The sequence below is a fragment of the Corythoichthys intestinalis genome, chromosome 22 (assembly GCF_030265065.1).
Source record: "Corythoichthys intestinalis isolate RoL2023-P3 chromosome 22, ASM3026506v1, whole genome shotgun sequence".
NCBI lineage: Eukaryota > Metazoa > Chordata > Actinopteri > Syngnathiformes > Syngnathidae > Corythoichthys > Corythoichthys intestinalis.
The window spans coordinates 10075928-10097677 of NC_080416.1; the positions used below are offsets into that span (position 1 = coordinate 10075928).

Genomic DNA, 21750 nt, shown 5'->3' on the forward strand with positions numbered 1-21750 from the left:
GGATGCCAAAAGTGACAAGAAGGGCGACTTCACCTTCGTGTCATTCATTTGGGAATGCAGTAGTAAATCGGAGAGAAGTGAAGCTAGCTGAGAGCTGACAAATATGCGAGATGTTTAATTCAAAACGAACAAGGGAAGTGAAGTGTCTGACTGGAGATGGCGGAGGAATTAATCACAGGTTTATGAATGATTCATGAAGCGTTGGAGAGGTGGAAGGCTGTGGAGGAATTTCAGCATCTCTGTTGTAGCCTTGGACTGAACTGGATGTTGATTTAGGAGATGATAGAAATTCGTATATCTTCTCTCCATTTTGACTGGTTAGTGAATTGAATTGATTTATCAAAAATGGAAATAAAAATTGAAATGATTGAATAGAATAATGAAAATAGATTTTTGAAAAAATGCTGGAATTGTTTTTTTTTCTTTTCACTAATTGTCCATTAATTCATTTTTTATTTAAATAATAAAAAACAAAAAAATTGTTAGTATACAAATTAAAGAAATTGGTTGGCGTAAATACATTTTACAATAAATGTCAATAAATTTAAATAACGAAATAAACGTTTTTTAAAATCAAAATGTTAAATGTTGCATTGCAATAACTGATTTTAATATGTAAATATTGAAACATAAAATCATTCATCATCCGCTTCATTGCGCAATGAAATAATAATTAAGTAAATAAACATGGACAGATAAAAATTAATAATTGAAATAATATACTAGTATTTCCTTGTCCATTCATTTATTTTAATTTAAATAGTTTAAAAAATGAAATAGTTAACATGAAAATTTTAAAAAATTGGAAGGTGTATATACATATTAAATTGTGAATACATTTTAAAACATTAAACGAATTTTTAAAAAAATAATAAAATATTGTGACATTCAAATATGGATTTTAACATGGAAATATCAAAATATGAAATTCATCTGAGCCGCTTAATTACACAATGAAATAATAAGCACAAATGGGCATATAAAAATTAATATATAAAAAAAACATTTCCTAGTAGTCATTAATTAATTTGAATTTAATTAAAAAAAAAGTTTACATCAAAATTTAATAAATTCGTAGGTGTAAAAATTTTTAAAAAAAAAATACATCTGAGGTACATTTTTAAAAAATGAATCAAAAACTAAAGTTAAAAAAAAAAAATTCTTCAATGAAATGTTAAATGTAACATGAAAAAATGGATGTAAATATTGAAACGGGAAATTATACATTTTCTAAACTGCTGGATTACACATTGAAATAATTAATAAAATACGCAAATCAGCATGGACATATAAAAATATTAAAATAAATATTGTAATTGTAATATCTTTCCCAGTCCTCCACTAAATCGTTTGAAAATAATGCGTTATTCATACAGCAGACGATTTTATAGTGTTGCAGTAGATACCTTCGCCACAAGAGGGCAGCAGAGGTTATTTCTCATGTAAAAACGGAATTTTCACGATTTCATTTAGAAAAAAAACTACTCATCAGTGTTTCATCATTTATTAGGGAATAAAACATGTAAAATGTAACAAAACTACTCATAAAAAAAGATGTTTTCATAAAACAATCTACTTTCATAAAAATGAACTGACATTGGCACCAGGTTAGGACAGCTTATTCACACTTTTCGGGTCGTTTTGTGCATATTATTATGACTTTAACCTGAGTTTGACGCAACTTGGAGGGTTTGATAGTGTTAGAACACGAGCTTTCTGCCTAATGGAGGTTAGTGGCCTAATGGCTGCCGTTTTGGAAATATCATGAAAGTGGCGGTAAGGACCGGGTGCTGACCGGGCTGCACTTGCTTCTTGATGGCGAGGATTGAGTGAGATGAGGAGATGAAGGAGACGGACGAATCCGTGATTCGTCTCGTTCAGAGCCGGAGTAGAAAGAACTGGAAGGGCGAGATCGAGGACAGGGGTGGGCACTCGGGTGGCGCACGGGGGCCGAGCACCCCCCGGGCGCCGAGTGCCGACTGGGTGTGGGGTATCCGCCGGGTGAGGGGTGCAGGAACGGGGAGGAGTGGCGGTGGCGGTGATCCTTGTTGCGTTTAGGGGATTTTGTATTTTTGGGGGATTTTGAGGCGTGTTGGTGAGAGTTGGAAGCGGGCGGCTCGCCGTTGTTGGTCACTTTGTAGAGGAAGACGTCGTACTGGACAGGGGGGCTCTTCTCGGGACGTAGCTTGGCGTCTTTGGGGAGGAGCACCTCCAGACCGATTGTCACGCCGTCCTGGGGTGGAAATACGGCAAGTGGGGGAGGGGCAGAAAATCGTCGGCGTTCCAAAGTCAACAACAAAAGTATCCCAGTTGTAGTTAAAAAAAAAATTTCCCCCGAAATATTGTTTTTTAATTTATGATATTTGTTTTTCCATTATTTACTTTTGCATCTGTATATACTACCAAATATTGAGTTCTATTGACTAAAGACTTTTAACAGTTGAACTATTTAAAAAGTAAGGAAATAAATTAATGGATTTTTATTTCATCTTGGATGAAAATTATATTTTTAAGAGGAATATTACAAAACCTTTCACCATTTTTTTATATGCATGATGAGGTGTAGATTTTTAAATATGCTAATTACTATATTTTTTAAATAATCATTGGCTTTAGCATGTTTAAAGCTGTAAATATGTACAGTTGTGTTCAAAATTATTCGACCTATTGCAGCATAATAGCAACTTTATTCTCTCTTTTCTTTTAATGGCTAGCGGCTTTCATTAAAAGCATTAAAAGTGATTAAATGAATTTTGTCAAAATTCAGGCCTTAAAAAGCATTCAACTAAATGTTTGAGGCATTAGAAAAACATTTTAGATAATTTATGAGAGTCGTCCGATATTATCGGGTAAAAAAAAAGCAATTTATAATGATATTGGATAATATTGACTTCGGGTTGTCATTGTCGGTTTTGGGTCGATATGCTTGTTGCCTTTGAAGTGAATATAGAAGATTTCTGCCTTTGTACAAGTGCTGGTCACATCTTTGCACAGCAGTTATGCTTATTGACCATTAGTCGTCTCCAAACTAAGATCCTTGGGATTTGTTATGTGAGCAGACCATTTGCATTCATGTTGCAAAAATTAAATGAACGATAAATGATCGAAAAATAATCAATTATAAACTCATTACATACCTCATTTATTGTACTGAAGCTGTGTGGGTTTGTTATTTTGCGCCAGTGCCTTATTAGCTTTTCGCACTTGATTCCATAAAACTGATGTTTTCACTATTTTATAAATATAGTGGTACAATATAGGTACTTTTTCCAAAGCTTTAGTTGAAGTTGTCTTATTTTTTACAGAATGTTTATTGCAAAAGTTTTTACATTTATCATTATTACATTTATCATTAGGCATCACAATACAATTAGCCATAATATGTTAAGTCCACGACCGCATATTTCGGTATCGGTTGGATATTGGTGTGGGATTTTTGGAGTTGGACAATATCGGGAACAGAGGTGGGTACTAATGCATTACATGTGCTCCGTTACATTTACTTGAGTATTCAACATATTACTTTTTTTTGGGTTTTTTTTTTGCTAGCGATGCTAATGCCATGAGTAGCGCTACTAATTTCACCAATGAGATGTCGCAACAATAATCACATAACTCCATTACACCAATCAGACGCAAGCTTGCCGTTCTATGATCACGCAAGCCTGTTCAATCATGCGTCTTTAAAGCACTATAACAAATGAAGTATTTGAAATAGAGCGTTGCCCTCAAGATGGATCAAAAGCGCGGATTTAAAACTCTCTCCCTGTTTTTATTTGGCACCGATTGAGCACGGAAACCCGGAGATATGATCCTTTTAATTTCATAATAGTAACTATGAAGGAACTACTGTATTCACTATTCAAACTAGGAACTATTTTCTCCACTAGAGGGCAGGGCACTCATGCTCTTTGGACGAGTAATGCTTCATTACGTTTTTTTTTTTTCTCTCTTTATGGTTATGTAATGGGTTATTGTACAGTATCATTATAACGACAGTTCATATTGATAAGTTTGTGCTGAGAGAAAAAAAAATACCATTGTTTAAAAAAAAAAAAAAAGTTACTCAAAATGTTACTCATTACTTGAGTATTCTCAGTGGATACTTTTTTTACTTGAGTACATTTTTTGGATGACTACTTTTACTCGAGTAATATTATTCTGAAGTAACCCTACTCTTACTTGAGTAAATGTTTTTTGGCTACTCTACCCACCTCTGATCGGGATGTTGGTTATCTGTTAAAAAGTCATTACCGGACTAAACTATCTGCAGTTGGGCATGGGCATGAAATTAGTTTAAAGTGGCATTAAATGTGATTTGCTGATACCTGTTGAAACCCTGTTATAGTCCGAAAAATATGGTACACAATGTGGCGGAAAACACTCGGGTGACTTGAAGTTCTGCTCTGAGACCCTCAATTTGTCCAAATTTCAAAATTGTCCCATGTGCATGTGTAATATATCATTGGAAAGCTTAAAATCTCAATTTTCTGGGGGATGAAAAATTTTGAACAGGAGGGCATTTTAGAAAAAAACATTTTTTTAAACAGCAAAACCCTAACTGGAGGCGAGAGCATGCGAGAGCAGAATTAAAGACGCCACGATTTTATCGCATACTTACCTCTTTTTGATCCCAAAACTCCATGTAGCATGTATCACTGAGTCTCAAGACACAGCTGTGAATGGCCACAGCTGGATTGTATGGGTGAAAGATGGTAATATAACAAGGGTCACGATGCAGAAATCGCGGACATCAATGAGTGGTCGCAATTTTTTTTTTTCCATATATTTACCCTTTTAAACATTTGTTTTTTCAATTTTTCTTTGGATCAATTATTTATCACCTAACATGTCCGTGAAAATGCGACAGTAACAAAAAAAAAAAAAAAAAAATAGAATTAAGCGATAGTTATGAGGTAGATATCCGTGACTTTTTTACAGACGCCAATTTTTTCATTGTGACGTAATCGGTTTAAAAGTTAAAATATGCAAGTAAATAATTTTTTAAAGCCGTTTTTTTTTTTAAATGAAATATTAGCCATCAGTTAATGATTCTAAACTAAAAATGTCAGACATTTTGAAAAATATAATTAATTACCTTCGTTTTATGGCTGGGTTGAAACAAAAGCGGTTGCGCGACGTGTGTAAACGGGGGTTTCCAGGGTAAAACACATATTAAAAACAGTTCGGGGGCTCAATGCGCCATGAATCTGCTATGGCAGCATATAGACCTATTGTTCTATCAAACACAACAGTTCTTTTGGCCTAAAATATCATAGTTTATTTTAAAGAGGGGTGCAAGAGCAGAAACTGCTATTTCAGTCTTGTCTGTGTTTTCCGCCATATTGTTTATTTCCCCCCTTTATTTCCTTCTTAACCATACATTTACTGTAGCTTAACAATATGTTCCGACATCACACTTTTGACACATAATAAATTGGATCCCATTGGAATGTGCATGCTAGCTGTGTGAGTGTATATTTCAAGCTCCTATGGAATTCTAATAAGCGAAGGGGCTGTCCGTGGTGCTGAATCGGCACTTTATGCGCCTGTGCGTGTATGCGAGCAGCCTCCGGTAGCACAAAAGCGGGGTCAGTGGAGCGTCGGGTTATTATTAGCGGGGGAGCAGCTGGGCTAGCAGACATGCAGACAAAGAGAGGGGGGAAAGTAGAGCAAAAAAACCAACACCAGTTGGATAAAATCAAAAAGATTTATTCCCACAACTGTAACTGGAATCTTCCCGAAAAAAGTACAAAAGAAGCTCAAGTACAGAAAAGCATTAGAAATCACATTGAAAAGCAAGACACAGCGTGTAATATAGTTTCCCACTCGAGCAAACACGATGACGTCATGTAATCTAGACAAATTGCAAGTACACATTCACTTCATTTCCACGTTTCGTGGCTTTTTTTTCTTTTGCAAATATTTTTCAGACACTTGGATTAACACCGATGCATGCGAGCGAAGGGGGAGACGATGGACGACTTCATTGGTCGGGAGACCAAGGCAGGGGCGTCAAAAGCGGGGGAAAAGGTTAGTCATTAGTGGAAAGAGAGAAAAGGGGCTGCTTGTAAACGTATCCTTTCGTTTCGTGTGCTTACTGGATACACAGTGTGCTCTTTTACGAGGTGTAAACAATGCTAACTCGTTAGCTGCCTTTGACGGCGAGAGACAGAAAAGTTTGAAAAAGCACGTCAAATGGATTAGACGTCTGTCGCCGTCAACGGTAGGGAAGGAGCGAAAAGGGGTTTTAGACCAAGTTGTTGTGGAGCACGTTTACCTCGGTGTTGTCGTCGGCGCTGTCGCGGACCACCGAGTTAGGGCGGTTGTTCTCGTGTTTAGGGGAATGAGAGTTGAGGATGTTCATGGCGCCCTCTTCTTTGCCTGCGGGGGACTTGGCGGGGTCCTCCTGCTTCTGGGGGTCGTCCTGTTGGGGAAGGTCACTTAGTTTTTAGCGGGGTTTTTGGGGCTTTTTAGTGTAGAAATTATGGAGATTTACGATTGATGTACAGTGGTACCTCGACATACGATTAAATCGACATACAATCTTTCGACATCCAACATAAAATTTGACGCATTGATGTCATTGTTTTCCCTCACGGTGGATTTTCTTGTGAGAGAAATCAACATGGGTCCCAAGTATACATGTGCCGATTACCAGTTTCAAGGTATACCGTGGTATGAAAACGTCAAGGTTTCAAAACCGCAAACTTTTTCCGTCAAAGCGTCCCTAAGGTATTAGCTATTTTTTATGTCCCAAAAATGTAGGGAGAAATCCCTTGCATGCTCAACCCTGCTCCACCGATTGTTGCTCAGTCAGTGAGTCAGCTGTGCCACACGATGGCTGGAGGAGGTGAAACTCCTGAACTTTTTCCCCCATCGAAGAAAAACGAAATCGATGTTATGGGAATACTTCAGCTACAGAAAAGTAAGACAGCCACGACTTAAGAGTAGGAGGGCCAACTGACATGTAACACATGTTTGCGGAGGGTGGCCGCCGAGGAGGCAATACCTTGAATATGATTTTGCATTTATTAAAAAAAATTAAAGGTTTGTCAACACAGTCATGAACGTTTCGCACTAGCTACAAGAGCGGACTCTAGCGTGTTTAATATGTCTAGTGGTGGTAAAACATGTTTTTTTTTCTCTCTCTGCCAACTGTCTGTGTTGAGAAAGAGAGTGTGTGTAATACATGATACGAGTCATACACACATACATGCTTTTTAAGGAAAATGATTGTTATTTTTGTTCAGATGGTAATAATGTTGAGCTGAGGCTGTGGGTTTAGGCTTATTGAAGTAATCTTACCCTAATATATAATATATATTAATATAATCAATCAGGGAATAGTATCGTATCTCGTATTTACTGTTTTACTGTTTGTATTACTCTAACACACCCAATATAAAATAAATAGCACTTATACTATAGTTTAAGGAAAACAAGCAGAATTGAGGGCATACAAGATAAACAACGCCTTCTTATCACGGAAACCCAATTGACTGAGCAAGATTGATGCTGACAGGCCCACGTCTGCACCACCAACTCTCGCAATCAGTTCTCCCGGACAGTCCAAAACAAATGGTGGGACGCCCTGTCCCAACACAAGGAACACCGGAGAACGCCCGATATTGAACTGATAACACGACTGACAAGAGCCCCTTTGATGCTGAGGTGGCAAAATCCACAACTCTCGTTGCCCTGACAACAGTAACTCCTGAATCCTCCTGTCCAATCCACAAACAGACAATAATCTGAAACAAACACACTCTTCTTCCTTCCCACAGCCCGCCCAGCCAGAGCCTTCAAAAGACTGAATGTTTAAGTAAGAGTAATTTTTTTTGGGAACCTTTTGTTGACGTGTGATAGGGTGACCCTGCCTCCCCGCCTGAGTGTTTCTGTTTCGCCTTGCTGTTTTGATCGCTGTTGACCTGAATAAATTGTTAACTTGTTTTCGGTCTTGTTCTCTAAACCTTTCAAAATGGAGTCAGTACAAAGGGTTAAAACTAAGGTGAAAGCGCAAAGTTTGGCCTTCTGGCCGGATTGTCGTATTCCCGCCGGCCTGGGCCGTTGGAGCTGCGCCAGTGCGGGTCCAGCGGTTCAGCTGGTGCAAGTCAGACTCCTTAATGCAATACCATGATTCCGTGAAACTGTGATATTTTGGCTTAAGGTTATCATACCGTCAGAATATCATACCAACAAGGTTAGTGCAAGCGGTGAAAATAAGGAAAAATGTGACGCTAGAAAAAGAATTGATAGAAAAATATGAGAGTGGTGTGCGTGTGAGTGAGTCTCCTCAAGCTCCGTTCACCAGTCTCTATAAGTTAAGGTGACAATAAAAACATTTTTATTATTTCCGATTTATTCTTATTATTGTATCTTTGAAGTCGCTAGCTTTGTCAGGTTTTTAATAAATTATTTCAGAACTTGTGCAACACAACACGGCTACTGTCCGCCGTAGCCTATGCCGACGACAACATGGAAAAAAAGCAAAATTTCCCACTCTACCACACCCCTCTCTCTCGTCAGTCACACGGTGCGTTCAGGAACAGCATGCAAAACACAACCGCCACATTACAACCCAATTCATTACTGTATTATTATTATTCCGATTTGTATTTATAATTTATTTGTTTTGCTACGTGTAATTGCTATTTGTAATTGTACCAGCAGTATTTATTAAGCATTTAACATAAGTTTTTGGGCTGTCGAACGAATTAATCGAATTATAATGTCTTCTTATGGGAAAATCCCGCTAGACATACGGCCATTTCGACCTAGAATCCAGGTTCTAGAACTAATAAATTCATATGTAGAGGTACCACTGTCTTGTATTTTTCATTAGTTAATAAATGTTTGAATGAATGAAATGTCAATATGAACAAAAACAAAATAATTAAAAACAATAAAAATATAATATACTCTGGTTATGTTATCCATTTAAACTCTAGTTTATCATTACCATTTTTTCTAAAAAATATTTCACAGTATTTAAATTTGTGCCCTGTAAAACAAAAATACAATAAAAAATAGTGACAATATATATTTTTTTAAAGGCACATATTCACTCATTCACTGCCATTGATGTCTTCTAGTATTCTTTTCATGACGTTTTATCTCCTGACAAGGGTGTGTAAACTTTTTAATATGCACTTTCTGTACTTATGTGCATAACACAGTACAGTACACTCTTATCTGTTTAAAAAATGTTAAAATGTGAAAGCACAAGCCAATGAGATCCAAATTGGCAAATCTACCTTGACAGAAGTTTAAATGTAAATATGTGCACTGCAAAAATTGCAAATGTCTACATTTAAATAAATTACTTTAGTGTTTTCCCTGACATATAACATTTAATTTACAGCACTATTTAATCATAATCATTTCCATCTTTAAAAGCTGCCCACCTAATCAATTTCAGTTTTTTTTTAAACAAAAGAACCAAATCAGACCTGTGACATTTAAACCAGTGCAGTCTGAATGCCTGTGGGGGCGTTTTAGCCTCTCAACCTGACATTTCGAGCCACTGACAACTTATTAACTGCTCGTAAATGTCAGTGAGTTCATGCATTTAGAACTCACTAAATAAGCGTTACTCTCTTTGAATATCGTGTTTAATTCCCCTCCTCGGTTGCATTTTTTTTTTTTTTTTTTTTCGTGACGACAGCAAGTGGAAATTGGAGTCTGCATGTGTCAGCTTGTTCAGGTCGGTCATTGATCGGCGTGTCACACACAGCTGAAGGTCACAGGCACTGCAGGCGTTAAGTGGGACACCATTGATTGGTCGCGCAAGCTAGGCCAGACGCGACTTTGTCCTCTCCTATCGTGCGTTACAACGACCCCAAGTTTTAAGCATGTTGATGAGTGACGTGATACAAGAGTAAAATAACGGCGAAGAGAACATTCAAGTCAGGGAGTGAATGGAAAAAATACGAATAATGCGTTTTTGTATCCCACCGGGAGTGAAAAATGAGCAAAATATGTCTTTATTTTAAATTTGAAGGATTTTGTTGTGTTTTGTGTTTCTTGACTGTCATTGAAAGTGATTGACTTCCAATGACATCTAATGCCATCAATGGCAGTGAATCAGAAAAAAAGGATAGTTTTTATATGAAATCAATGTTGTTTTTATATATATACTGTATATATATATTTTTTTTCAAATAAATAATAATAAATGAATACTTATTAAGTGATGCCATATTTTTTTAAATAAATACACTATATTATTTGTCATAAAAAACTTTTTTCAGCCAAAATTTAGCTTATTAAAATAAAAAAATAATAAAAGTCATTAATATTTTTTTTCTAAATTAAAAAACACTCGACACCATATTTATATATATATATATATATATATATATATATATATGTATTACATACACTGTATACTGTACATGTTATTTAATACACCTATGATTATAAAATAGATGTGCAATTATATTACATATCAATGTAATTTATAAAATATATTGGTGTGATATAAAACCAATTGATTTGAAAATGTTTTTTCATTAAAAAATGTTTTTAATTCATAAAAAATGGAAAAAAAAAACCAATGGAATTTGATATTACATTTTTTAAAAATTAATAAAATATATTATTTTTAGATAAAACCATAAGAGAAATCTCCAGGGAATCTAAAATAATTTAGAAATGGAACTGGAAAAAAATGTATATAGAAAAAGTTTTATATGGAAATTTTTAAAAATGCAAATTAAAATGTGAAAAATTGGCTAAAAAAAAAAGTAAGGAATGTAATTTGACAGCAAATTATGATAAAAATATATTTGGAAAATAAACAAACGTAGAAGTCCGGTGGGATACGCGTGCTAATCTACGACCATCCACTTAGCAAACAAACAATGCAAGACATGCACAAGCCACAGCAGGGAATTCCATTAAACAAACAAACAAAAAAAACCTCAGAAGCTGAAAATGCGTTAAGGTAAAGTGAGGGAATTGCATTTCTTTTCTGACCGAACATCGATTTCAGAGAGCCGAGCGGCGGGTGATTAATCGAGAATATCAACGGCGCTACCTCCGGCAACAACAAGATCAATGCAAGATATTGTTGTGTGCTGGAATGTCTGCACGGTAGTCAAAATGTGATGTTTAACTCTTTCAGTGCTATTAACGACGATAGACATCCAATTGCGTGGCTCTTTTCATCATGCTGCTGTGGATTAAAATGAGATTGTCAATACAGTAGTGGACGACCGAACTAATTGAACTGGAAAGACCCTCCCAGTTCAAATGGATTGGACGTCTATCACAGTCTGTGGCAGCAAATAATCTAAATCTCAGATTAGTCGTAGATTAATCTCAGATTGTTTGAAGGCGAGTTTTAGATCAATTACAGATCAATTTTAGATTAATTGTTGATTAATCTCAAATCTATTGTAGATTAATCTTGGATCGGCTGAAGATTCATTTCAGATAAACTGTAAATTAATGTCAGATCAGCCGCAGATTAATCTCACTCTTTCAGTGCGATTGAGAATGAATGACATCCACTCATGTGGCTCTTTTCATCTTTCTGCCATGAATTCCAATGAGTTTGTCACTGGCAAATGTCCAATCTATTCTAACTGAGAGGGTTGGCAGCGAAGGATCATGCGTTCCTTTGCTGCCAACCCTTCCAGTTTGAATAGATTGGAAGTCTATCCCACCAATTGCAGCCAATGATGAGTTCATCTCAAATAGGTTGTAGACAGGGGTGAAAGTGGCTAGAATTTCTTGACGGAACTCCCCGATGTGAAGGTTGCCACCAAGTCAGAAATGTATTTTTTTAATCTATTTTTTTCTTTCATTATTATTTTTGTTGTTGTTGTTGTTGGGGGGGGTGTCAAACTTCTTAAACTACTGAAATGCAAAGACAACTTTTTAAGCACAGTTATTTCTACAACACATACAAAAACTTTTTCAATGATTCGCAAAATAAAAGTTAACAAAAACAGCAATAACCCCAACCTCCATCTCCTAATTTTTATTTTCCCTCATTTCCTCACACACTAAATGCCAAATCTCAATTTTAACTACTTTAGAACATAGGATGTACAATAAAATTGAAGTTAATGTTAACATTTACTTTTTTTTTTTTTTAATAATAAAGATATAAGTAACATACATTCAGAAAAATAAGTACAAATTACTTATATTATGCAAAGTGAAATGGAATATATTTTGAAGATCGCGCAAACATTGACTTTTTTAAATCAAGGAAATGAATAAGTAGCCAAACATAAATTAACAAATATAAGTCCAAAGTTGACATTGACAGCTAGATGTTCTGAACCTCCCCATCAGAGCAAATAAAACTAAATATGATAAATAAACCTCCTCAACTCTTTCGTTGCTCTTAAAGTTGAAAATTTGATCCATTTTATGTTGCATTGCCCATTTTTGTTCGCATCAATTCAACAGCCTTTTTTTTTTTTTTTTTTTTTTTGCTGTTCCAGAAAACATGCACATTTCAACCAATCAGAGCTAACTCTCTCCGCTGATCACATGTCAGTATGTCAGCCAATTGAACGGATAAATGAGTCCAGGCGTTTTGCTTTGCTGCGTGCATTCTCACATTGACTTGACTCGTCATCGTCAGACTCGGATAACTGCAGCAGCTGGGGAAACCTCCATGCCGTCCGTGGAATAAAATCAATAATAAATATTGGTGGAAACGGATTACGCTACACAAGCACTTTATTATGCTTGTTGTTAACACTTGTGTGTGTAAATCTGATGTTGGTAGGTTGTTTGCTTCTTGGAGATTAAATGCATGTGTGGCAGTTTAGCATTTTTTTTTACATAGCGTTTTGACAATTGCTGTCATATTTTCGGAATCAAATCACCGTGTACCGGAACAGCAGTTTGGCCCTGAATCTTATACCGGAACTGCGTTCCTGACTGTCCTGGCCCACTTACACCCCTGGTTGTAGATTAATATCAGATTGGTTACCAATTCATAGCAGATCAGTCTCATAGCGATCACAGGTCAAGTGTGGCTTAATGTCAAAGAAGTTTTAGATTAATCTCTGATCGACTGTGAATTAATCTCAGCTCAACTGTAAATCGGTTGTAGTTTGATATCAGATTGCCCGTCGATTAATCTCAGATTGGTTGTAAAAGTAACTCTTTCAGTGCCATTGACAATGACAGACGTCCAACAATCTGCTGTGAATTTAAATGTGTTTGTCACGAGAGGACGTCCAATCCATTTACACTGCAACTTACAATTTAAATGGATTGGACGTCTATCGCCGTCAATGGCAGCCAATGCATTTATAGCTGGATAGGTCAAAGCAAAGATTGATAGGAGGATGGGGAAAGGATGCCAATGTTCCGCTCCGCTTACCTGGTAGTGGTTATAAGAGTTTCTGGGTTTAAATTCCCAGGTAAAGGTGGTTGATGATGGCCTCTGAGGGAATCAGCGAGTCATACAGTACATTTATCAACTCATATTCCTAAAAATGTTTGCGTGTAGTTTTCAATACAGTGAGGAGCAGAAGTATTTGCACCCTTTGTGATTTTGTAATTTCACCCACTTAGAAAATAGGTAGAGGTCTGAAATTTCAATCATGGATGCATTTCCACTCATAGCGACATAATCTAGAACAAAATCCAGAAACATGCCTGTCAACCAGAGGCCGTTGGCAATCTTACAAGTAGTGACGTATGCCCTTACAAATTGGTGACTAATATTACAAGGTTGTATATAGCGTGCAATATGAAACAAAACTTAATGACATCTGTCATAAGCATTCATTAATGGTCATGTTAGTGTCATGTCCTAATTATGGCGGTTTTATGGCAGTCTTATGACGCCGCTGTCAAATAAAGTCCTATCTATTTACCCAAATAAATCAACGAATAAGCCGCACTGGACTGTAAGGAGCATAATTCAAAGTGAGAGAAAAAAGTAGCGGCTTATAGTCCGAAAATTAGGGTAACTGGTGTTACCTTTCATGTTTTTTTCTCCATTTAAAAAAAAAAAAAACATGAAAGGTAACTGTTAAACTTGCAAAATAAATCTGTATTGACCTATACTATCTTTCACACTGCAAATTTATAACGTCTTAATCTGATAATTTTTGAAAAATCTAGTCAGATAATTTTCTCCATCTTTTTTTGAGTGTTAAAGGCTAGTTAACAGATTAATGCGTCAGATTCTTCCACTTACTTTAAGTAAATATTACTATTTGTTCGGAATGAGCCCATACATCTAAAAGTTGGTGATTTTTCACATAAATCAAGAAAAAAAATCTTTCAAATAATGTTTTGAACAATATTCTTGAATTAAGAACATTTCAGACAAACTAGTTTTTCTTTTAAGATTAAATATACAAACTTTTTGCTTATAATAAATCTGTTAAGTTTATTTTCAAATAGCTGTTTTTCTTATTTCAAGAAATCTCAGTAAAATCGACTTGAAGTACTGTAGCAGTAGCAAAATTAGTGGAGTGTTCCCCACGTCCACAACATTGACGTCTTTTTACATTACGTACAGTGGCTGATGCTGGCAGAAAAGAACTTCTAATATCCCTCGCCTTTGAAGGGGGCGGGGGAGGCGGGATGTTGTATTTCGGTCGAGCCGTGAATGGGTGTGTGTGTGTGTGTATGTATGTGTGTGGGGAGGGGGGTTCAAGTTATCAGCCAATCAAATGTGCGTTTGAGTGGAAAAAATGGACTGGCACATTCAGCAGGTGAAAACAGTTCAGTGTAAGTCTGAAGATAATGAAAGTACTGTAATTCACTTAATATAGGGAGGGTCATTTACAACATATGGATAGACTATCTAAATGACCTATATAACTGAAGTCCTGATATAATGTAAATAAGGTTGCTTAAAGGTTGGTGGGGATAATTTGAGCATACTGAAAAGTTAGTAGTGTCATGTCCCTACTGTCCCTATGCAAACCTACGCCCTTGAGCGCAAGTGAAGTGTTGCTATCGGTACGCCATTCCAAGAACACCATCCTCACTGTGAAACTTAGGGGTGGAAACATCATGCTTTGGGGCTGCTTTTCGTTAAAGGGGACAGGACGACTGTACTGTATAAAGCGGAGGATAAATGGTGAAATGTATTGTCAGAATTTTGAGCCACAACTTTCTTCCCTCAGTCAGAGACTTTTAGATGGCTCGTGGCTGGATCTTCCAAAATGACAATGATCTGAAACATACAGCCAAGCATTCCAAGGAGTGGCTGCGTAAAACGCACATCAAGATTCTGGAGACCTCAATCCAATAGAAAATCTTTGGATGGAGCTGAAACTTTGTGTTTCTCAACGACAGCAATGAAACCTGGCAGATATAGAAAAGATTTGTGTAGAGGAATGGGCCAAAGTCCCAGTTTTCATATGTGAAAACCTGGTGAAGAACTACAGAAAGCATCTGAGATCTGACCTGTAATTGCAAAGAAAGGCTTCTGCACTAAATATTAGCACTTATTTGAACAAGGGTACAAATATTTATGAACCCCAGTTAATTATAAATAAATAAATTGAATAATCATACAATGTGAGTTCCGGATTTTTTTTTAAGATTATCTCTCTATTAGTGGAAATGCATCTAGGATTGGAATTTCAGACCTCTACCTATTTTCTCAGTGGGTGAACTTGCAAAATCACAAGGGGTGCTAATACTTCTGCTCCTCACTGTATGTATTAGGGATGAAACAATATTTAATCTCACGGTTAGAGTATTGCGATATCTTGGCAAAATTCATGGTATTGCTATAAGATTGACACTAGGGCTGCCATGATTAATCAGATAATTAACAATGATTAGATTAATCAACAACTATTTTGAGATATTTGTTGACCTAAAAGCTTTCCAAATCCACTGTTTTGAGGTCAACGATTCCAATGAATATGATATCGTGATATTGTTACATCCCTAATATCGTGAACAAGTCTAGGGTTTGTACGATTCATGCTCATTTTCTAAGCTTTGGTGAGGCATTTAGCAAGCATGCAGACATGGAAAGACACAAGCAAGCACATAGGATATAACATGAAGAAATAGAAGGTTAATTCAAAGACTGAGACAAAAACAAAGAAAAAGAGTGGAGAGTAAACACGAGGAAAGGTTGCGCATACCTGACAGATAATGTTGTCATAGTACGCCAGGTTGTGAGTATGAGCTTGGGGCACGGGCGGAGGAGAATCGCAGAGTTTCCTTACGTTTGGCTGAGAGCCGTCGGCGGTGGTGGACACCGAAAGACCGTCCGTTTGAGGTTCGGTGCTCTGCGGACGGTACTTACTGCGAGTCAAAATTCAGCGAAAATGATCAGAAATGAAACTTATGATATCAAAATGATCATTTTGTAACCGTGGGACACCTGCGCTTGCGAAGCCGCTTGTTTTCTTTCTTGAGTCGGTGCAGTCTTTTCGCGAAGAATACCACGATCATAAAGATGAGGAGGAGCGACACCGAGGCCACGCCCACTAGCGCGCTCATCACCTGGAATTCGGTGACGGCCCAGTCACAGCGCGTGCCTTTGTTCCAGATGTAGTCTTGCACGTTGCATCTGCCACAACAACAAAAAACAAGAAAGACAGGATTTTTTTTGCATGAGAGAGGCTAAATTGTGTTTGCCAAAGCTGGATTGGCCCTGTAGTTTAAGCCCTAATAGGCTCAAAGGATCAGTGGATGTGCGGATGCATAATGTGCATGTGTCTTCTTTGGAGATGAGGTTGCACGGAAATTGGATAGATTTATCGCTGCAAGTCCCTTCATGTTCAAATAGATTGGACGTCTATCGCCGTCAATGGCAGGGACATATGAGCATTTAGAGCCAATTGTCAATAACAAAAACAACGGATCACCTGTGCTGCTTTACAAACTATCACACAAATGATATTAGTGCTGTTAAGACTTAAAATTGATTAATCTCAATTGCAACCTCACTGAGAAATTGCTGAGAATTTTGCGTTATTTTCATTTAATTATTGTGGCTAGTCTAAAGATGAAAAAATAACTAGAGTAATTTTTAAAAACTCAGTGGCTGCCAATGACGGCAAAATATATTCAATCTAATTGTATGAGTTAACTCATTTGCTAGCTTTAACAGTGGTAGACATCCATTAATTCATTCGGATGAGTTAACTTGCGAGTTGACTGTCATCGACATAGATAGTCGTCCAAATCATTTAAAGTGGGAGGGACTGACAATGAATGCGTTAACTCATGACTTCATAAGTGAAGTCATTTTTTGTGCCCTTGACGGCTATAGGCATCCATACCAATTCATTTCAATGAATAAAAATTTTCGTTGAATGAGTTAACTCATGACAAGTTACTCCATTTGCTGTCAGTGGCACTCGCGAGTAGTGCTGCAGCGATTAATCGATTAACTCGAAGTAATTCGATTAGAAAAAAGCTTTGAATCAAATTTTGCTGCTTCGAGGATTCGTTTTAGGTAGCGTGGCTTTGTAATGGTTTGTTTTGAAAGAGTTTGCATTTAGTTTTATTGATTTGGGTGGATATTCTGCCCTCTAGCGGCAACAGTGAATATGATGTAACTCATCTAACATGGCTGAATCCAGCTGCTCCCAGATAAAGCCAACATAAGCTAAGTTTTTGTTTGAGCTAAAATGTATATATTAATGCATTATTGCGTGATTAAGTTTAGAAGTATATTTGGCAGTTTTTTTTTTTTTTTTCGGAATATGTGCAATATGAACAAATTGTGAAGATGAAGAGATTTGTTCAAAGAAAAAAAACGTTGGTAATTTATAGCATTTAAGGTAGCAAACTTTTGTGGCGCAAGTTTGCAAGTTGTTTTTTTGTTGTACTTACTTCCTAATTTAGCATTTTTAAAAAAAATATTATTTGGGGCAAAGCTCAAGTATTTTAAAGGGCAGGTGTAGAGCATTTCGGATTTTGGTGTAATTTTACGAATACAAACTTTGGTCGAGTTCGAAGAAACAACCATGTGATTTGTCACGCGTAACTGCGAGGATAATTTGCGTTTTGAAGAAAAAAGTTTTTAGCACTCCGTCAATTCTGTATTCCCAAACCCTGTGTTCAGCCAGACCAGTATACTTTATCAGAATAGCATACCGTATGCCAGTCTGACAACTACGTCTATTTTGCGAGTTTACGTAATCACAGTAGCATTCTTTCTACTCATGCTACAATGATGTTGTATTAAGTGGGTCATTTCCCTTTTTTGTCTTTATTATATTATAATATATATATATTAGGGCTGTCAAAATTGTCGCGTTAACGGGCGGTAATTAATTTTTCAAATTAATCACGTTAAAATATTTGACGCAATTAACGCACAAATGCCCCGCTTAAACAGATTAAAATGACATCACAGTGAAATGTGGACTTGTTGTGTTTTTCGGAGTTTTGTCGCCCTCTGCTGGCGCTTGGGTGTGACTGATTTTATAGGCTTCAGCACCCATGAGCATTGTGTAAGTAATTATTGACATCAACAATGGCGGGGTACTAGTTTATTTTTTGATTGAAAATTTTACAAATTTTATTAAAACGAAAACATTAAGAGGGGTTTTAATATAAAATTTCTATAACTTGTACTAACATTTATCTTTTAAGAACTACAAGTCTTTCTATCCATGGATCGCTTTAACACAATGTTAATAATGGTAATGCCATCTTGTTGATTTATTGTTATAATAAACAAATACAGTACTTATGTACCGTATGTTGAATGTATATATCCATCTTGTCTTATCTTTCCATTCCAACAATAATGTACAGAAAAATATGGCATATTTTATAGATGGTTTGAATTGGGATTAATTACGATTAATTAATTTTTAAGCTGTAATTAACTCGATTAAAATTTTTAATCGTTTGACACCCTTAATATATATATATATATATATATATATGTGTATATTGTATATGTAAGGGCTGTCAAAATTATCGTGTTAACGGGCGGTAATTAATTTTTTAAATTAATCACGTTGAAATGTTTGACGCATTTAACGCACATGCCCCGGTCAAACAGATTAAAATGACACCACAGTTTAATATCTGCTTGTTACTTGTGTTTTTTTGGTGTTTTGTCGCCCTCTGCTGGCGCTTGGGTCTGACTGATTTTATGGGTTTCAGCACCATGAGTGAGCATTGTGTAATTATTGACATTAACAATGTCGAGCTACTAGTTTATTTTTTGATTGAAAATTTTATGAAAAAGAAAACATTAAGAGGGGTTTTAATATAAAATTTCTATAACTTTTACTAACATTTATCTTTTAAGAACCACAAGTCTTTGTATCCATGGATTGCTTTAAGAGAATGTTAATAATGTTAATGCCATCTTGTTGATTTATTGTTATAATGAACAAATTACAGTACTTAGGTACCGTATGTTTAATATTTATATATATCCGTCTTATCTTTCCATTCCAACAATAATTTACAGAAAAATATGGCATATTTTATAGACGGTTTGAATTGCGATTAATTACGATTAATTAATTTTTAAGCTGTAATTTACTCGATTAAAAATTTTAATCGTTTGACAGCCCTAATAATTTTATTTATTGTGTTCCAGTGATTACCATAGTAGCATTCCTCTCTATGCTACGACAATGTTCTAATATATGGAACATTTCTACATCATAATACAGGTGACATACAGTATACCTGCTACAACGATGATAATCAAATAGTTTAAATTTAATGATGCAGTGAATAATACTGTAAACGTGAATACCCAATGTAGGAACGCAGAATGTGAGCCACGGTGAAAGGTGATAGCAGAATTTACCATCCGAAAACGGCAATGCTAAGGAAGTAACTCAAAAACTAGGCGGTCAATTTAAAAAAAATTGGGTAATGTGAGTTTTGGGACAGTGAATGATGCATTCGGTGCAATTTAGCCGAGTAAAACGCTTATGAATTGAACTCTTCACCTGCCCTTTAATTTAGTTTTATATGCATTTATTGCTCTTGTGAAATGAAAGTACAATCCTACATCGTTTTAAGAAGCACACAGGGATTTTATTTTGCAATCTTAGCAAGCCAAATTAAATATTGCAAGCAAAAACACTTGTTTCTTTTTTTTTACATCTACTAAAATTTATTCTGGAACACATTAAATGTTTGTAATCCGATTACTCCGATTATTCGAACTAACTAAACAATAGATTAAGAGATTACTTAGACAATTGATAGCTGCAGCCCTACTATTGAGCAGTGTTGCCAACTCCCAAGTATAGAAAGAAGCTATTGGCTGTCCTTAAAGTCGCTAGAGGGTGTCACCACCTAATTTGTATTATTGGCAATTTGCATGTAATTGTAATGGACGCTGTAGGTGAGAGGAATGACGTGGTAGAAGAAAAAAATAATAATAATAATAAACACAGACTAAATATGTTTAGTGCTACAAAAGAACCCCTTTTTTTAACATTTGCCAAACTAAATGGACAAGAAATACTATACAGTACAATAGGAAAAAAATTATGGTAAATTGTCGCTCATCATTTTTCACCCAAAAAAAGTTGCCAAGAGGCTTTGGAAAGACGCTGGTATTAGCGAGAGCTGAGAAAGTCAGCAGGTTGGCAACACTGCTCGTGAGCGAACTCATTTGCTGCTTTTGATGAGTTAAATCATTGGTTGAATGAGTTAACTTATAATTTAACTCATTTGGTTGCTCTCAAAGTCAGCTAATGAGTTAACTCATGAGTTAACTCGTTCCACCGATGAGTTAACCCGGGGGTCTGCAAGTCCGATCGTCGAGAGCCGATATCCAGCTTGTTTTCCATTTCTCCCTCTTGTAACACACCTGAATCAAATAATCAGGATTGTTATCAGGATCCTGCAGAGCTTGCTGATGAGCTGATTGTTTGATTCAGGTGTGTTAAAAGAGGAAGACATGAAAAGCCAGCTGGATAGCGGCTCTCGAGGACAGAACTTGCAGACCCCTGAGTTAACCAAACGGATTGGACATCTGTCGCCATCAATGGCTGTAAATAAGTTACCGTAATTTTCGGACGGTAAGCTGCTACTTTTTTCCTTCATTTTAATACCTGTGGCTTAGAGTCCAGTGCGGCTTATTTGTTGATTTATTTGGATAATCGGCAACACTTTATTTGACAGCGGCGTCATAAGAACGTTATAAGACCGTCATTATTATGACATGACACTATCATGGGCATTACTGAATGCATATCTCATTAAGTGTCATCCGTCAAATTATGTCATTAACTCTGTTTATGTTCAGCTCGGATCTTTTACATCCATTCAAAAGTGAGATAATTTGCCAGATAACACTAAATGACATCTGTTATAAGCATTCATTAATGCTCAGGACGGTGTCATGTCATAATTATGATTGTCTAATGACAGTCTTACGGCGCCACTGTCAAATAAAGTGTTACCAAGTACCATAACTAGCAATAAATTAAACAACTGGAACAGTAACTGAAGAAATATTTAGCACATAAGTAACATTAACATTAACATTTTTAATCGAGTTAATTACAGCTTAAAAATTAATTCATCGTAATTAATCGCAATTCAAAACATCTATAAAATATGCCATACTTTTCTGTAAATTATTGTTGGAATGAAAAGACACAAGACGGATATATACATTCAACATACGGTACATAAGTACTGTATTTGTTTATTATAACAATAAATCAACAAGATGCCATGAACATTATTAACATTCTCTTAAAGCGATCCATGGATAGAAAAACTTGTAGTTCTTAAAAGATAAATGTTAGTGCAAGTTATAGAAATTTTATATTGAAACCCCTCTTAATG

The 21750-nt window shown here is 36.1% G+C and overlaps 1 protein-coding gene across 4 annotated transcripts in view; it reads right to left on the bottom strand.

Annotated features, from left to right (window-relative positions):
- Positions 1-1122: 1122 nt before the first annotated feature.
- Positions 1123-21750, bottom strand: part of cspg5b (chondroitin sulfate proteoglycan 5b) — a 36157-nt gene continuing 15529 nt past the window's right edge. The window contains exons 3-7 of one of the 4 annotated variants that reach the window (XM_057827313.1): positions 16340-16528; positions 16182-16260; positions 13355-13417; positions 6281-6427; positions 1123-2233 (exon numbers count right to left, since the gene is read on the bottom strand). In XM_057827313.1, coding sequence (XP_057683296.1) covers positions 1763-2233; positions 6281-6427; positions 13355-13417; positions 16182-16260; positions 16340-16528 — 949 coding nt within the window. In that variant the 3' untranslated portion in view covers positions 1123-1762. Of the gene's footprint in view, positions 2234-6280; positions 6428-13354; positions 13418-16097; positions 16261-16339; positions 16529-21750 lie in introns of all 4 variants that reach the window. The other 3 variants (XM_057827311.1, XM_057827315.1, XM_057827312.1) reach the window with 3 other exon arrangements.